At 43.4% G+C, this 18,144-nt stretch overlaps 1 protein-coding gene across 4 annotated transcripts in view; it reads right to left on the reverse strand.

The window, feature by feature from the left end:
• LAMP3 (lysosomal associated membrane protein 3) overlaps positions 1 to 12,692 on the reverse strand; it is a 29,521-nt gene extending 16,829 nt beyond the window's left edge. For 3 of the 4 annotated variants that reach the window (XM_034999663.1, XM_034999665.1, XM_034999662.1), the window contains exons 1-3: positions 12,465 to 12,692; positions 5,087 to 5,832; positions 3,917 to 4,045 (exon numbers count right to left, since the gene is read on the reverse strand). In XM_034999663.1, coding sequence (XP_034855554.1) covers positions 3,917 to 4,045; positions 5,087 to 5,832; positions 12,465 to 12,513 — 924 coding nt within the window. In that variant the 5' untranslated portion in view covers positions 12,514 to 12,692. Of the gene's footprint in view, positions 1 to 3,916; positions 4,046 to 5,086; positions 5,833 to 10,534; positions 10,999 to 12,464 lie in introns of those variants that run through there. The other variant, XM_034999664.1, reaches the window with a different exon arrangement.
• Positions 12,693 to 18,144: the final 5,452 nt, after the last annotated feature.

An 18,144-nucleotide genomic window follows, 5' to 3' on the forward strand; every position in this document is an offset into this window, starting at 1 on the left:
GTTGGTTAAGCGACTGCCTTCGGCTCAGGTCATGATCCTGGAGTCCCTGGATCGAGTCCCGCATCGGGCTCCCTGCTCGGCAGGGAGTCTGCTTCTCCCTCTGACCCTCCCCCCTCTCATGTGCTCGCTTTCATTCTCTCTCTCTCAGATAAATAAATAAAATCTTTAAAAAATAAATAAATAAAATCTCTTAAAAAAAAAAAAAAGTCTTAGCAAAGCTTTGTTCTCCCAAATAGGAGGTTAACCGCTCTCTTTATAACATTTCTTTAAAAATTTTTTTTTAAATTCTTTATTTAAATTCAATTTAGCTAACATGTACTGTATTATTAGTTCAGAGGTAGAATTTAGTGATTCATCAGTTGCATATAACAGTGCTCATTACATCAAGTGCCCTCCTTGATGCCTGTCACCCAGTTAACCCATCCCCCGCCCCCATCTCCCCTCCAGCAACCCGAAGTTTGTTTCCTAGAGCTTAGTGTCTCTTATGGTTTACCTCCTGATTTTCATCTTATTTTATTTTTCCTTCCCTTCCCCTATGTTCATATGTTTTATTTCTTAAATTCAGTGTTCAGGACGCAATAGGGTCTCCATAAATTCCTATTAATAAATTGTTAATTCAGGCTTGCTTACCAGCATCCATTTACCATTCTCCAACTTGGTTCTCATTTATAACACTTATGATGTCATAACTAACATAAATTATTTTCCAAGACTTTCTTGTTCTATAGAGTGGTGGTTCTTGACCAGGGGTGATTTTTCCCCCCAGGGGACATCTGGCAATGTCTGGAGACATTTGGGGTTGTCACCAATGGGCCTGAGTGTTGTTACTGGCATCCAGTAAGGAGAAGCCAGGGATACTGTTCAGCATCCCACAAGGCACAAGACAATCCCCATCACAGACTTATCTGGCCCCAAATGTTACGACTATTGTTGTTGAGAAATGTGGTCTAGAGGGTAACTACATTTGGAAAAGTGGCTGACAGAATTGCTGAGGCCATTTCTCCTGTGGAAGAAACAAGATGGCTTCCCTGTTTAAATACATTTCGCACAGACCACCTGTTAGGGCAGAGCATCCACAGGCCACATCTGGCTTACAACTGTGTTCTGTTTGGCCAGCTTTGTTCAAGTTTTCAAAAAAATGTGTTGCCAGCATTTAAAAATAAAAAGATCTGGATTTCTGCCTTGTCTTGAATAGTCAGAAGATCTGACAACCGGTGGTCACTCTCAGGTGGTCACTCTCAGGTGACCACCTGAGAGAGGTGATATCTAAAATATCTAACAACTGACACGGTAGGGCCATAGCCACTCAGAATGTGTACCCGGTCATCCAGAATGAATGTCCACCATAAAGGACAGTGACAGTCCCCAGGGAGGGAGGCCAGTCCAGCCACTGGCACCTACCAGCCGGAGCTGAGGAGTGGCTGCCCCCTCTGGGGAGGATGGGCATGTCCTACCCCTCCCTTGTGTTTCCTCACTTCTGAGGCTTGCCTCTGTCATCTCATTCCTCCAGCGTTTTTCCTACGCAGACTTAATGGGAAGATGAAGTCTTCAGCGAAAGTGGGACAATAAAAAAGAAAGACGGCGTGTTTCAAGGGGGAAAAAATTTTACTAGCCTACTTCTCTCCTTAAGTTCTTTACTTAGCCCCTGTGATCTTCGAATTTGTGGTCACTATTTTAGCTTAAACAAGTTCTCTTTTAAAATGTGGAAATTCTCCTGAAGGACTAAAGCTGGCGGGAACTTTTGCTTTCTATAAGCTTCTTTGCTTCCCTGTTGTTGTAGAGCTAAGGTCAGCTGCTTGAGGAATTGGTGCTAGGGAATGAAATGAATAAAGTGAATTTGGTTGGTGGGACTCAGGCAAAGCAGCTAATGCAAACTTGGGGCCACGGATAGTGGCTCTCCTTGCTTCTTCCAGAAGAGGGGTGGAGGGGAGAGAGGCCCTGCTGGTCCTTCTAGCTCTATCTCAGTACTCATTTCCTACCCATACCTCTGGAGACACAGAGATTTCCAGAAAGGTAGCAGTTCGACTGTTGGGTGGAGTTTGATCAAACAGAATCCAGTCTGAAGGTACTGGAAAGGCAGGCAGAGAGGGCATCAGGAGACAGAGGAAAGGAGCAAAAAGAGACATTGAAAGGTGCCAGAGAAACTCCTGCAGGCCTGCCTAAGGCAGTGGCCACTGTATGCTACAGAAAACACTGAGGTTTTCTGATGCCTTCAGACAGTTACTCACACGGGCAGGAGTGTGGGTGGAATCAGGCCCTGAGCTAAAGCAGAGATGTTTGTGCCTCTACCCTCTGCCCTTTTGCTGAAGTGACTTTAAAAGAATTCCTGACCCCTCTGTAGGTTTAATCTCAGTTGTCCAGAAGTAGAGCACATATTCTTCCCAGAATGTTTTTCTGGTGTGAAAGAATATGTTTTTCCCATTTGATACTGAAGGGAAACCCCTGACTTCTCCAGTGCATCTCTACCTTAAGGAGAACCATATGCACAAGGAGGATAAAGCCTTTGACACGAGGTTAAGAATGTCAACACCCTTGGGGCGCCTGGGTGGTTCAGTCGTTAAGCATCTGCCTTCAGCTCAGGTCATGATCCCAGGGTCCTGGGATCAAGTCCCCCATCGGGCTCCTTGCTCAGCAGGAAGCCTGATTCTCCCTCTCCCACTCCCTCTGCTTGTGTTCCCTCTCTCGCTGTATCTCTCTCTGTCAAATAAATAAAATCTTTAAAAAAAAAAAAAAAAGAATGTCAACACCCTTTATTGAACATTGTTATATACCAAGCACTGTTCAAGACAGTTTACATATACCATTTCTGATTCTCCCAAGGGTCCCACTAAGGAGGTGTCATTATTTCCATTTTATAGATGAGAAAACATGCCCCAACTAGTCCAAGATCATGTGGCTAATCAGTGTCATGCCTGAGAGCCAATCTTGACTTGTTTCATGCCTATGTTTATGCTCATTCCTCTCCAAGCTCTGCCAACCAAGACCCCTCTAACTTCAGGGGTCACATTCAACAGGTAAGAAGGAGGCCCACACCAAGTCCCAGCCGCAAGTGTACTCTTGGCAAGCACGCCGCCCCACCCCCACGCCCCCACCCTGGCCAGCTCTTACTTGGCCTATTTGAATGACACTTTGGGAGAAGCAGGGATAAGTCTCTCTGAGAGTGGGATGACCAACGTTGTATCGCCAAGACACTTACCCACTTGAGCCACTGTAATCATAGCTACTGGCTCTTGAACATCTACTTTCCAAGTACCGGACAATGCTCTTTACAGAGGTGATCTTTAATTCCCTTCCCCCATTTCTCAAGTGTTCAAATAAAGCTCAGATAGGTTAAGTTGCCTGCCTGATGTCACAAGGAGAACAGTGACAGAGTCAGATTTCAGCCAAGACTCTCTGACCTCATGTCCATCGTCTTTCTGCTCCACTCTGTTGTCCATCCCTTTTGTAATATGGTCTGGAAAACCCGGTGCCTGGTTAGTCCCTGAATCTTGCCTGCCACAGTTGGAAAGAACCCATGGTGACATTTGATTTTGGTCTGAGAATAATCCTATTTCTGTGTGCCCACTGGGAATTTCAATGGGTCTGTTGATCTGTATAACTTCCTCCTTTGGGTGGTTTGCAAAGGGCACCTGTGGCTGGGTTCCCCAAGGCCAAGTCTCCCCCTCAGAGGCACTGAAGCCCTTCTTGGTTTGCACGGAGGAGGCTTGAGGGGTTAGGAGGCAAACATAAGATGTCGACACTTCCCTCTTCTCCATCTCCATGCCCCTCATTCTTATCGGGGAATATCTCAAAAGGCTCTGAGATCTACTTCCTTTGGAATTTAAAGTGAAGTGTGGGGTTTCACCACCAGACCCCAGGGTGAGGGAAAGGGAAAGCGATGCTAGAGCCAGTTAGTATGAAGGAGCTCAGCCCTCACCTTCGTAAATGTGAAATTCACAAAACCGCCCTGGAAATTCAAGAGAAGGTTGGATTTTCGGTAGCCACAGTTCCCAAAAGCTTGGGTTGCATTAGGGTCGATGTTGAAGTATCTCTGATGTGAAAACACCTAAACCAAATAAAACAGATCAGATCAATAAGATATCAAAGAAAGCTCTAGCTAGGGAACCAGAAGCACAGGCTACTAAGTGAGCCCGAAACTCAAGTCTAGTGCGTGTTCACTCGAAAACTTCCAAGTCCCCAGAAAACACCTCTCATTCCCAAACTGCTATGTTCAAAGATTGTTTTTTTTTTCAATTTTTTTATTAACATATAATGTATTATTTGTTTCAGAGGTACAGGTCTGTGATTCACCAGTCTTACACAATTCACAGTGCTCACCATAGCACATACCCTCCCCAATGTCCATCACCCAGCCACCCCATCCCCCCTCAGCTTGTTTCCTGAGATTAAGAGTCTCTTATGGTTTGTCTCCCTCAAAGATTTTTTAAAGGAGTTCTCCCATAGTAAGAGTCCTTGATAGATCATTTATAGCCAGTCTTTTCCTGACATACTGCATAGAATTTAATTTTCGTTAAATTAAACATGTTACAAGGTACTACAGGAAAGATCTTGCTGTCTAATGTACTTCTGTTTCAAATGAAAACCTGAATGTGGAAGTTTCATAAAACCTGTGCAGAAAAAGAAAGTATTATTTTTATGGTGATTCCTTTAGTAAATTGAATAATCTTAACCCCACCGCCACCCCTTCTAATCTTCTTGTTAACCTGGACTTTTGATATTAATGTCGCAGCTGGCTGGAACCATGGAGACCATGCAAGCCAAACCCCTCACTTCACAGGAGAGTTGCTGAGGCTTGAGGTCAACACAGAGCGCACCCCAACACTCCGTCCATGTTGGCTAAAAGTGAGAGGTGTGCATAGTTACAGGTTTGGTGTGTGCCTTTCTCTAACCAGTCTCTATCAGTTTTTATTTTTATATGTTTTCTAAAACAGATTCATCTTTTAATGGAGCACCTTGGAGAAAGAGGAGCTTGCAGCCCTTTATTTCATTAAAAGACACAAGATGCAGGGGAATGCCTATTCTCAGCAAGACACACCATACTCACACTTTTTGAAGACAGTGTTACAGTCCTATGGCCCCAACTTACCGACTCTGTGTCTTGAACCGTTAGCTCTATCCCCATCTCTGCTTTGATACAGAGCCTGCTTCCATTTAGAACTTGATAAATTCCAGTCTTGGCTGACGAAGCCCGAGGTGCAAGAGTGGGTCTGGAAGCCGTGGTGCCAGGTGAGGCCGTTTGGGTGGTATTGTGCGCAGCTGGGGTTGGGCCTGGGGCATGACTGGGTTGAGCAGACTTGTGACTGGTTGTGCTGTTATGTAGTGGGGTGGACAAAGTTGCTGGAAGGGCGGTCTGGTGACTGGTTTGGGTGCTTTTCCTAGTTGTGTGGCTGACAGTTGGTGGGCTGGTTCCTGTCATATGTGCCGCTGGAGGGATGGTGGTTGGCGGGGAACCTGGGGCTGCACTGGGGCCAATTGTAACCTCAGTGACTGGAGCAGCTGTGTGGGAGTTATTGGGTGTGGCCAAGGTTGTGACTAGGGTGTGGGCTGTCGGGCTGGTAGTTGGGGTGCTGTTTGTAGCTATCAAGGAAGTTGTTACCAGAGATTTTACTGTTGTATGTGTGGTTGGGGGCTCAGAGCTGGAGGTTGGGGCAGCTCTTTGAGAGGGGACGTCACCATCCATTGATCTGGCTGCTAAAGTTTGGCCAGGGACTTGGTGAGTTAGTTGCAGGAAAGGCTTTGCTGTGGCCTCTGCTGTTGCTGCTATTGTAGGTTGATAGTCCGCAGTTTCTGGAAACATTTTTGCTCTTATTTGACTGCCATATTGCAAAATCCCTGCAAATTAGGAAATAAAAGTGTGACCACACTAAGAATTCACATTGGTGCCTCCCTCCCCCACCCCCATTTTGATGTTTCTGCCCAACAAATTAACACGCATTTATTTATTTACTTTTCTCTTTGACATAGTGGCTTTATTGCCTTTGTATATACATACACTCAGAAATGTGATTGCTGGATCACATGGTAGTTCTACTTTTCTTTTGGAGATAAACATGATTTATTTTGTTATTTCCAAACATGCTCATTTACTTTTAATGAGGAATGTGCATATATTTATATTTGGGTGAAATTTATAAGGATATAACAATGAAGTGAAGATCACCAAAGATTCTACCACAAGGCCACAGCTTAAAAGTTTGGGTTGCACCCATGTTTTTTACAGGGTTGTGATCACACTGCAGATATTCTTCTGTGTCCAGCCCCATTGTCTGTACAGGGTGTGGTACTAACGCCTCAAAGTGGTCATGCTTAATTTAAGTGCGGATGCCCCCTCATTCCCCATCTTCCAGTGTGAATCCAGACAGCTCCGAATGGAGAGTGGTCCTGGGTGGGGTGCTGCTGTGATGCCCTGATAGAGCTGGACAGCATGAATAGTGGTAATAAAGACTTACACGGAGTTGTGTAGTTTGCATACAATCATACAATCCCAGGTTTGAAAGGGGTCTTAATGATCATCTAGTCCAAACCCTAATCTGGTGTCTGAATTGTACCTACGAATATTTGCCATGTGTTTCATCCAATCGATGCATAAATACCTCCAGTGATGGGAGATTCATTTCCCTTCCATTTTTTATTTTGCTGTCAGTTTTTGCAAAGAGAGACCAGTTCTTGTCATTTCTTACTTCACCTTTTGAATGGTCCAGGCTTTCTCAAGTAGGAAAGAAAATTAAGCCATAATTGCTCTGATGCATCTGGTGGACTGTCCTTCATAGTTTGCTCAAATGCCAGATCTTCAGAGAGTCTTCCCTGACATCCTTATATAAAATAGCTCCCCACCCCACAATTCCCCATCACGTGTTATATCCATTGCCTGCACTGCACTAATCACAACTTGTAATGATATGAGGGGATGGTATTAACATATTTAATAGTAAGCCTGGCAACACAGCGTGTACCAGCAGAATAATAGCCCTGATTATATGTTTATTTATTGGTTTATTTATTTAGACTGTGCATCTCTCCCACTAGATTAAAAGCAATGTCAAGGTGGAGACTGTATTTTTTTTTACCACCAGTACTTATGCACAGAAAGTGTTCAGTGCATATGAATTGGATGAATAGGTTAGTGGATGGGTAAATGAGGATAATAGCGTTGTAGACCTTCTAGGATTATTGTAAGGCTCAAACAAGTTGGTTTAAGTGAAATCTTCCTGGACCGTCAAGCATACCTATAGTGTGTGTTATTGTCACAGGTTCTCTCCTGGGACATTCTTTAAGGATGGAAGGGTTCTGGCTCTTTTTCAACCAGAATAGTTCTATCCTTGCCTCGTCCCAAGCACATAGCAAATCCAAAAACTGAGCAAAATGCAGATGATGTTCCTTGAGAGTTTAGAATCAGGCACACTGAGAGATGGCTCTGTCTCTTCAATGCTTTGGTTTCATTGTATTTGCCCATTGTATTTACACTCACTGGAGTTGGAGCTCCCCAGTGCTGGCCAGTGACTTGGGAAAACATGGGTAAAAGGGAAAGGAGATCATTCTATGCTGGTGTTTAGAGTCCTGAAATTCACATCTAATCAAAATCATCCATAAACTCCTTTACTATCTCCCTCTTTCATTCATTATATTTCTAAGTGGTTACTTTTACTATAATAATAGCAATAAAATGTCCAAGTTATTGGACACTACATGGCAGGCCTCAGGTCAGGGTCATCTTTCACCAACTCCTCTCAAAAACCCTCTGATGGGTTCTATCTTTATCAACCTTTCAGATGAGGAAACTCAGGTTTAGAAAAATCCCATCAACTTGACCATAATCCCACAACTAGCATATTCTGGAAGTGAGACACCTAGTAAATTTTGGAGGTGAGACTTGAGCCCCTGTCTGAACCAAAGCCTGCCCTTGGATTTGGTGTGGGTGGAGGTGGTGTGCATCACTGGGAAGAATGGTGAGAGAAGAGACAAAAACAGAGAAGAAGAGTAGGGTGCCTCTCCAGGGACGCCAAATTACCAGACCCTCATAATGATGGTCTTTGGTGAGGGTTTCAAAAGCTTATATGATAAAATAGTGATTATTTTCCAGAAGAAAAGTTCTAACTTCAAGCCCAGTAGTAATGCTTATAAATTATTTCTGCACAGCTGGCTTGAAAAATGAGAAAGACAAAAGCACCAGTTCAAATTGCCTTGAATAACCTTTAAGAAAGGCTTATTAGGGGCACCTGGGTGGCCCAGTCATTAAGCGTCTGCCTTCAGCTTGGGTCATGATCCCAGGGTCCTGGGATCAAGCCCCGCATTGGGCTCCCTGCTCCGCAGGAAGCCTGCTTCTCCCACTCCCCCTGCTTGTGTTCCTGCTCTGGCTATCTCTCTCTCTCTCTCTGTCAAATAAATAAATAAAATCTTAAAAAAAAAGAAAGAAAGGCTTATTAATGACATTAAGTTATGTGAGACTATTACTAACTGGGTTTTTTTGTATCTAAAATGTTCATTTGGATAATTTGAAATATATGATACTTGAGAGTGTGGATTTTATGGACTGTAGGTTTTCCTTGTAAGCCTTCATAAAATCACCACCTTATGCCTGCATTGTAGAACTTGGAGCAAGATTTTTCCTTTCAAGATTGGTATGAAGGTTGACAGTTGTGAAAGATTTATTTTCACAATTCAATTGGGCTAAATCTGAGGTGCTGGTTCCTCAGTCATGACCCTAATAGAAACCCCATTAAGTTTACACTATTACTATGGAGAAAGAGAATTCACTCCCAGATGGACTCTTGAGGAATATCTTGTAGTGGTAAGCAAAGATTGCTGCAGAGAACTCTGGGAGACTGGAAACCACTAGCCTTTTGTTCTCTTGGGTGGGAGGTGATCATTAGATCCTTCAAAAAATCTCACAATGCACGGTATATGCTTATGAACTAAAGCAAACCTTTCTCAACTGAGTAGAATATCCTCAACTGGGTAGCACGCAGCCTCCAAAACAGGACAAGATGACTCATGGTACCCATCAAGGTGTATTTGGTGCACAGGAACTATTTATAGGGTGGCTAAAGGTGATGGAAATCATGGTGTCTTGATACAGTGTGTGGCTTTGTGGTAGGCAGAAGGCTGGGCCAGCAGGTGGCTGGACCAAGTATCAGAGTGTGTTACAGATTGAACCAGAGTGTGTTCCCAGATAGAACTGGGAAATATTGTTCTAATAATCCTCTCCTTCCCTTCTGCGGCTTCTCTCCTCCCCTTCACATCTCCCGGTACAAGTGTGGGGTATAAAAGATGGGCAGGTAATTAGATGGAAAACTGATAGGAGTAGGTATGCTGTGCATTATAATACATTCTAGAATGTTCATATGTTAGGTAGTTAATAGAAATAGAAAAGGCTCTGAAAAATACTCTATTTTATAAAGTCTATGTATATGACCACACAGTATATGACCAATCTTTGTCAAAATTGGGTCACAGTTCTTAAACAGGACCTTTGACTCTGTAAAGGTTAAGTTCGCAAGTCTGTCTGACACCCACAAAGAGGGTAGTGGGCAAGGGCAGGACATAGCTCAGAATCTGTCTCAACCCTTCCCCTACTCAAAAGGACACAGCCCTGGAGTTCACACGCTGATTTGTCAAACCCACACCCCAAATCCTCTAGCATCTTCTCTCCAGGATTCAGGAGACTCAGCAAACAAATACCCCAGAACCTAGACCCATTGCTTGGACTCCTCTAGATGATGAGCTGCAGGAAGAGGTGTGAGAGGGTTTGGATTCCCCTACAACCTATAGAAAGAGCTGAGAGATGACTCATCAGCCCAGCCCTGGGAAACTCAGTGACCATGCAAGGTTTTTTTTCTCTAGGTACTTCCAGGATGGCTGGTCCTTCCCAGATAGCCTTTGTTTGGTTTCCCTGCCACACCCAATTCAACAGATATGTAGGAGCTTCTTCTGAGCCAGGCTCCTTGCCAGGCACTGGGTCTTTGTTTTCAGGGGCTCAAAGCCTTGTGAGGCAGACACATAAGTGGACCCCATTCCTCGGTGTGACAAGCGTTATTATAGAAGGAAGCCCTGAGTGCTATGAGGTGGGGTGGGGAATCCAACACCAAGACAAATTCTTTAGGCAGACAAGAAAGTAAGTGGTATCCCAGGCAGGGGGAAAAGTATGTGCAAAGACACAGGGTCTTCAGAGTCTGGTAGGTCTGGAGAATAGCAAGGGGGTAAAGCATGATGGGAACATAAGGAGGAGGGAGGTGAGGTGAGGGGCCAGCTGGGAATTGGCCTGGCAGGTCTTGGAGGCTACCCTTTGTCTGCAGTTGGGAACACAGTTGGGAAGTAAATGTAGCCCCGTGGCCACACCCAGGGGCAGGGAACTGAATTTTAGCCCCCATATACTTTCTCTGGCACCTCCCCAGGGAGCAGAAGCAGCCCCAGTTGGGTGCAGCAGGGAGACGGTTTCTGGATGTGTGAGGCAGCAGGGGTGGGCCCTTAGTTAAGATTCTGTTTACAGTTTCACAACTTAACCTTCAATCTTTTAGTAAAAAGATATAAATCTTACCTGTTACTTTCTGTGGGACTTGAGATTCAAAGAGAACCCTCATACGGAAGTGGCTCCAGTCCCGTGGCACAGACTGCTGGTTAACTACTCCCAAATCCAGCCTCCCCTTTTTCCTTAGTAACAGAACCACAAATTTAAGCTGTGCACTTGCTGCCCAGAATAAGGAACCCTACCTCCAAGACTCCTTTCCATCTGGGTGGGAATGTGTGACTGCACTTGAGCCAAAGCAGTAGAAGTGAGAGCGTTATGTGGGCCTTCTGGGAATGCTGCTTGAAGGGGACTCCATCACCTACGTGACCACTCTATTGCCTTTGTTTTCCTTTTCAAACCAGCCTGCAAATTGTATGTGATGGCTGGAGATCCGGCAGACATTTAGAACCAAGAAAAGAACTTGCAGGTGGGAGTCACACATAGGAGGGAGAGTCCTATAATGAGCTCCCACACGGGACCTGGGATGGATTCTTCTGGACTTGTTTTCACATGAAAGAGAAACACACATTTATCTTGTTTATTTTGCTCCTATTTGTCTATTAGGAGCAGCTGAAGCTAAATGTAACTGATAAAAATTTAAATCCCCTCATTTTGTGGGGGAGAAATTTGAGACCAGGGCAGCAAAGTGAGTGGATAAAGATTACAGAGCTAATTTACCTAGAAGCTATGTCTCTCCTACCAAAATGTCCAATGGTTTTTGCTCATCTCCAATTCAACAAGTATGTCTTGAACCTATGCGTGCAAGGCCCTGAAACCAGGCTTCCTGGATGCAAATCTCAGGGCTGCCCCTTGCTAGTTGAGGGACCACGAGCAATTCCTTAATCTGGAAAATGGGGACCCTTCACACACTTTGTTCACTTGGTTCACCCTGGAGAATCTGCAGCTCAGAGAGAGGAGGGCAGCAGGGTATTTCCTGTCCACCTCCCCGGGAATTACTGAGCACTCATTGCATTTCTGAATCTGCTAGTCATCTGCTCACAGGTCACTGAGGGTGACTGCTAGACTGAGATCTTTTGCCTTTTTATTAGCTTAGATTTCGCCTTTTGCCTCCAGAAGAATGTGAAACTATTTCTGAAAATGTGGCAGGGGTAAAACAGCCACAGATTAGGACACTGGCCTGAACTTTCACCCAACTTTCTGGCAATTCATGTCACAATCAAGTGCCTCTGCATTCCCCCCATGGAGCATGTTAGCGGGACCATGTGGTTCCCTCACATGTTCAACTCAGTGCTTCTGGAAGGAATTGTGAATTAACCAGCAACTAGGTAATGACACACAAGAGGACTCAATGTCCTAGAGAGAAAATGCTCTTTGTGAAAGCAGGGGGTGGGCACAAAAAATAATCATTAAAAGCCCAGTTTCCCAGACAGCTTCTCTGACCTGAAGTATAATAGTAATGTTTTTAAAAAATCTTGACTCCTTAGCTCATACCTCTCTGAAATGGCACAGCTTGCCAGACCACATCTCATTCATCTTCACAACTCACTGTTTATGTAATGCAAACATAGCACTTCCATTCGAGAAAAACAGGAAAAGCAAAACATAATGCGCTTAGCAAGAGTCCCGTTTCTAAAGTCTGGCTCAGTTCTCCATCTCTTAAATCTACGTGATTTCCAAAACTCTCCCTGATAAGGTGCTCAGAACCCATCCGGGAACCAGGTGTAGTGTCACTGCCTTCTGGAGTTGACACCTACTCTGCCTGACTCATGGAAAACAAGTCCAAACTGTGAAAGCCCTTGGGAGAAACAGGAAAGTGTGCTCCATGCATTTAAGGTAATAAGGAGGAGGTCTCCCCAAGCAAATACCCACAGGAGCTGAAGCCATATGGCTGTTCTCCAGGCTGTCCTGTCTCCCCTTGGTCCGTGGCACTAGAACGCATTTGAATCAAATAGGACCAGAGTTGGCAGGGTCACCATGGAAGGCCACAGGTGTCACTCACCAGCCAGAGACACGAAGAGCACCACCACTGCAGACAGCTGCCAGGACATGACTGGGGAGCCAGAGAGAGCCGCTGCCTCACTAGGGGCCGGCTCTGCTCCCGTTCCGCTGGCGCGCTCAGCACCCCTCAGTCTTCTGAGGAGCACGAGGTCAATTCCAGGGCAGGCTCCAGGAACAAAGAAGATACCTCTCTTCGCCCCTCATTCACTCGTGGCAGAGAAACCAACGTCACTTTCATTATGACGAGTCGCTGAAACGCCCTCCCAAGGGGTAGGCTGAGTGGGGAGGGAAACCAGAAACCAGAAGTGGCCCTTGTGTGAAAGCAGCCACATTCATCTCCGCCTTTAGTGTTTGTGAGGGGTGGGCAATACCCCTCCCCCTACTCCAGCCGACGGGAAGGGCATCTGAGACCATTTCTCCACAAGAGATGGAGGATCTGTGGTGATGCCAGCTTCTTTGTCTGAGAAGCTGGGTCTCCATTTTTCTTTAAGATCTTGAGTACCTTTCTCCTCAGCCAGGAGAAAAGCAACCCCTGAGTCATGAGGGTGAGCAGGAGTCTGAAAACTCAGTGGCGAGAGCACTGTCTCGAAAAGTCTGAGGTAACCCTGCTTTATGTGGGGACCAGAAGGAGTCCGAGCTTAGGAGTCAGGGAGAGCTGGGTTTGAATCTGGTCACCACTTGTATGACCTTGGGTAATGTTTCTGAGCCTCAGTTTCTTCTGCTGTATAACAGGGATGATATTGCCTACTCCCAGGTTGTTTACCTGGAACACAAAAAAATACTCAGTATCCTGGAAAGGCAACCTTTCCATGTCCTATCTCCTTCCTCTACTAATCAGACCGAACAATGATGTTCTATCTCTTAGGACTGTGAGTCCCAGGGAGGAATACACATTTAGGAAGTGTATTAGGATACTTTCCTGATTACTAGGTTTAGGGCTTTCAGCTTGGTCTCAAATAATTTCCTGAAAAACAACTTTGGCTACAATGATTTGATCTTACTATGTTGCCCTAAACACTCTAATCAAGCAAATTTACCAAAGTGAGTAGTGTGATTCCAAATTGGATTTTTATGGTGGAAGGTGAAGATTAATGTGTGTCGGTTGATCTAATTTTAGCAACTACCTGCCTAATATTCTGGACTTTGAGTCAATTTATTCTACAGATAATAATTAAGCAGATACCATATGCCAGACACTCTTCTTACTCCATTAAGTCCTACAGCCACCCTATGTGGGCACTGTTATCATTCCTGTCTCATTTCACAGTTGGGGAAACTGAGCACTGAGAGGTTAGGTGACCTGCCCCATCACTTAGGTAATAAATGAAGAAATTGGGTTGTGAATCCAGTTTGGCTTGAGAGTCTAGGATTTTAAGCACTATGCTGTACTACTGCTGAAGAGGTGTTCTAAACTAGAATATAAACTTTCAAGTTGCTTGATGCCTAGATGAGAAAAAATATTTATTAATATATAATAATAAACAGACTGATCAATTGTTTGTTGCTTAGAACTATATTGGATGAGGAAAGGTAGTCAGAGATGACTTGGTGGTTGTTGGATCTTGGAGAGACTTTGAAGGTCATAGAGGATGTGGATCGTTGGAGAATAGCAATATTGTTATTATTATTATTATTATTATTATTTCCATATAAGGAATCTCTACTATGTGCCTGGCACTGTGTAACGCATATGGCACTCTTCAAGGTAGATTTTTTTTTTTTTAAAGTAGGCTCCAATGCGGGGCTTGAACTCACAACCCTAAGATCAAGCCCTGAGCTGAGATCAAGAGTCGGACACTTAACCAACTAAGCCACCCAGGCACCCCTCAAGGTAGATTTTTTAAATTCCAATTTTATTGATGTGGAAACTGAACCACCCAGCATCATACAATAGGCAAAGATTTGCACCTAGCCCTGAAGTCTGTGCCCTTTCTCCTAGCACACAGGAAGCAAAATCTCTTGACTGGTTATGGCCCTGACTGGAGAATATTGGAGAAAAAGTGGGGAATATGGTTGAAAGGTCAAGTTAGTGTCATTTTGGACAGGCCAAAAAGCCAGACTGAGGAGTTTGGCCTCAACCCTAGAGGACATGGGGCCACTGAACATTTCAAAGGAAGTTGTACATGGAAGCAAGAGTTAACCTGACACATGGTAAGGGCCCTGTGGCTTTCAGGGGAGAAGGCTCAACCATTGATCTAGTCAACATTTACTGGAGGATGTCTGAAACCAGTCTCCTGAGTAGGTCAGAGGATCAGAGTATTGGGGTTATCAGGATTCCTGCCTTTGACTAGAGAAGAGATGCCTCAGCTGGGTGTTTCAGAAGCCACTGGAAACTCTAAGCACTGTGTCAGATGTATCCCATAAATTTGGGTGTGTTATAATTTCATTTTAATTTATCCCAAATTATTTTCTAATTTCCATTGTGATTTCTTCTTTGACCCATTATCAGGGTTATTTAGGAGTTTGTTGTTTAATTTCCACACATTTGTAAATTTCCTTCTGTTATTGATTTCTAGTTTCATTCCATTAGGATTGGAGAACCTACCTATGATTTCAATTGCTTCGTATTTATTGAGGCAACAAGTTAATCTGTTATGGCCTAACATACAATCTATCCTGAAGAATGTTGTATGAGCATTTGAGACAAATGTATGTTCTGCTTTTGTTGAATTTGGAGCATTCTATTGTTGTCGGTTAGTTCTAGTTAGTCTGTAGTGTTCGAGACTATTTCCTGTTTGGTCTTTTGTCTAATTGTTTTATCCATTATTGAAATTAGGATATTGAAAACTCCAATTGCTGTTGTTGTATTGTCTATTTCTCCCTTCAATTTTGTCAGTGTTTGCTTAATGTATTTTGGGGCTCTGTTGTTAGGCTTCTCTGTGTTAATGACTTTTATATATTCTTGATAGAATGACCCTTTTATAATTAGAAAATGTCCTTCTTTTTCTCTAGTAACAATTTTTGTTTTAAAATCTGTTTTGTCTAATATTACTATGGGTACTCCAGTTCTCATTTGGTTACTCTGTACATGGTATACTCTGTACATGGTATATCTTTTTCCACCTTTTTATTTTCAATCTATTTGTGTCCTTGAGTCTGAAGTGTGTCTTTGTAGATAGCATATAGTGGGATCGTGTTTTTTTACTCATTCTGCCAGTACCTGCACTTTAATTGGTGTGTATAATCCACTTATATTTAATGTGATTACATTAAATGTAAGATTTATGCCTGTTATTTTGCTCTTTGTTTTCTTTTTAAAGATTTCACTTATTTATTTGACAGAGAGAGAGAGAGCACGAGTGGGGGCAGCAGCAGAGGGAGAGGGAGAAGCAGGCTCCCCACTGAGCAGGGAGCCTGATGCCAGGCTTGATCCCAGGACCCTAGGATCATGACCTGAGCTAAAGGCAGATGCTTAACTGACTGAGCCACCCAGGCGCCCCTGCTCTTTGTTTTCTATGTCTTTTTTTGTTCCTCCACTCCTTCATTATTGTCTTCTTATGGATTAAATAGATATTTTCTGGTGTACATTTGTAATTCCCTTGTCCTATTTACCATATTTTTAAAGTTACTTTCTTAGTAGTTGCCCTGAAGACTATAGTGAACATCTCAGCCTGTAGTACGAATACCACCTTAATTTCAATAGCATATAAAAACTTTACTTCTATATAGCTCCACTGCCTGCCCCCCCACTTTTTGCTGTTATTGCCATATGAATTATTTCTTTATACATTGTACATCCATCATCATGGGTTTATAATAACTGCTTTATGCAGTTGTCTTTTGCATCAGATAAAAGAATTGCAAACAATGGTATAAACTAAATGTTTGTGTTCCCCCCCAATTCATATACTGAAGGCCTAATGTGATGGTATTTGGAGGTGGGGATTTTGAGAAGTAATTATAGATCACAATGGTGGGAACCCCCATGATAGGATTAGAGTCCTTACAAGAAGAGGAAGAAGGCTAGCCCTCTCTCCACTCTTTACCATGTGAAAATTGAGCAAGAAGGCAGCTAGCTGTTTTTACAAGTCAGGAAGCAGGGCCTCACCAGAACCCAATCATGCTGGCTGCCTGATCTCAGACTCCCCAGCCTTCAAAACTGATAAATAAATCTGTTGTTTAAGCCATCCAGTCTATGGCAATTTGTTAGAGCAGCCAGAGCTAAGACAAACAAAAAGGTATATTTATTATGTTTTTTATATTTACCTATGGAGTTACATTTACTGGTACTTCCTTCATGTGGATTTGAGTTACTGTCTAGTAATCTTTCATTTCTGCCCAAAGAACCTTTTCCTATTTCTTGTAGGGCAGGTTTGCTAGTGATAAGTTATCTCATTTTTCGTTTATCTGGCATGTCTTAATTTCTCCTTCAGGTTTGAAGAATAGTTTTGTGGATATAGAATTTTTAGTTGACAGTCTTTTTCTTTTAGCACTTTAAATATATCATCTCACTACCTTCTGGCCTCAGTGATTTCTGATGAGAAAACTATTAATCTTATTGAGGGTTGCATATGGTTTGAGATGTGGATGTAAGTTCATTGCTTTGCGTATAGAAAACTGGTTGTTCCAGCACCAATTATTGAAAAGATTATCCTTTCTTCACTCTATTGCCTTTGCAGTTTTGTTGAATATCAGTTGTCCATATGTATCTGTTCCATTGATATGATTTTCTGTCTTTATGTCAAGATCAAATTGCCTTGATTTCTGTAGCTTTATGATAAACCTTGAAATCAGGTATTGTTAGCCCTCCAACTTTGGTTCTTCTTCAACATTCTTTTGCTTTCTCCCTTCCTATTCCCTAATTATCTCTCTTATGCTTAAAATTAGCTAATAAAGAGTGAATCTAGACACTCTAGCCTTGGACCCTAATCAAAGCAGAGCCCCAGATTTGCGCTCTCTGCCTCTCTCTACCCATTACCTCACTTTGTGGCTCTCAGATATACCATGTATCCTCCAGGACTTGCGAGTAATAGATCTTGTTCCTCAAAGTTCCCTAATGGTTTCTTGCTGAAGTGCTTCTTATAGTCATAATAAGAACCAGAAGGGCTTGGGCGCCTGGGTGGCTCAGTTGGTTAAGCGACTGCCTTCGGCTCAGGTCATGATCCCAGGGTCCTGGGATCGAGTCCCACATCGGGCTCCCGGCTCAGCAGGAAGCCTGCTTCTCCCTTTCCCACTCCCCCTGCTTGTGTTCCTGCTCTCGCTGTCTCTGTCAAATAAATAAATAAAATCTTAAAAAAAAAAAAAAAAAAAGAACCAGAAGGGCCTGTCCAGTCACAACATTGACCCTATGGAGAGATATGTCTGTGGGGGCTCTCTATGAGTAATATGGCCCAGGTGGGCGCCTCAGGCATTTCTAGCCCATAGCATCACTATCAATAGACTAAGGCCAACACAACATGGAGGGGGTGGGGTAGAGAGGAGACAACACAATTCAGCCCATAACAATGGTCTGTCTGTGTGCCCTTAAGAGCAATGTTTATATTCTTTTGTTGTTGGATTCAGTGTTCTATAAATGTTAATTAGGTTAAGTTGGTTGATAGTGTTATTCAAGTGTTCTATATTCTTCCATTTTTCTATTATTTTATCAATTCTTGCAAGAGAGGAGTTGAAATATCAAACTATAATTATGGATTTGTTTATTCTCTTTGCAGTTCTGTTTTTGCTTTGTGTATTCTGAAGCT

Source organism: Mirounga leonina, unplaced genomic scaffold, assembly GCF_011800145.1.
Source record: "Mirounga leonina isolate KUSES-001 unplaced genomic scaffold, KU_Mleo_1.0 Mir_115, whole genome shotgun sequence".
Taxonomy (NCBI): Eukaryota; Metazoa; Chordata; class Mammalia; order Carnivora; family Phocidae; genus Mirounga; species Mirounga leonina.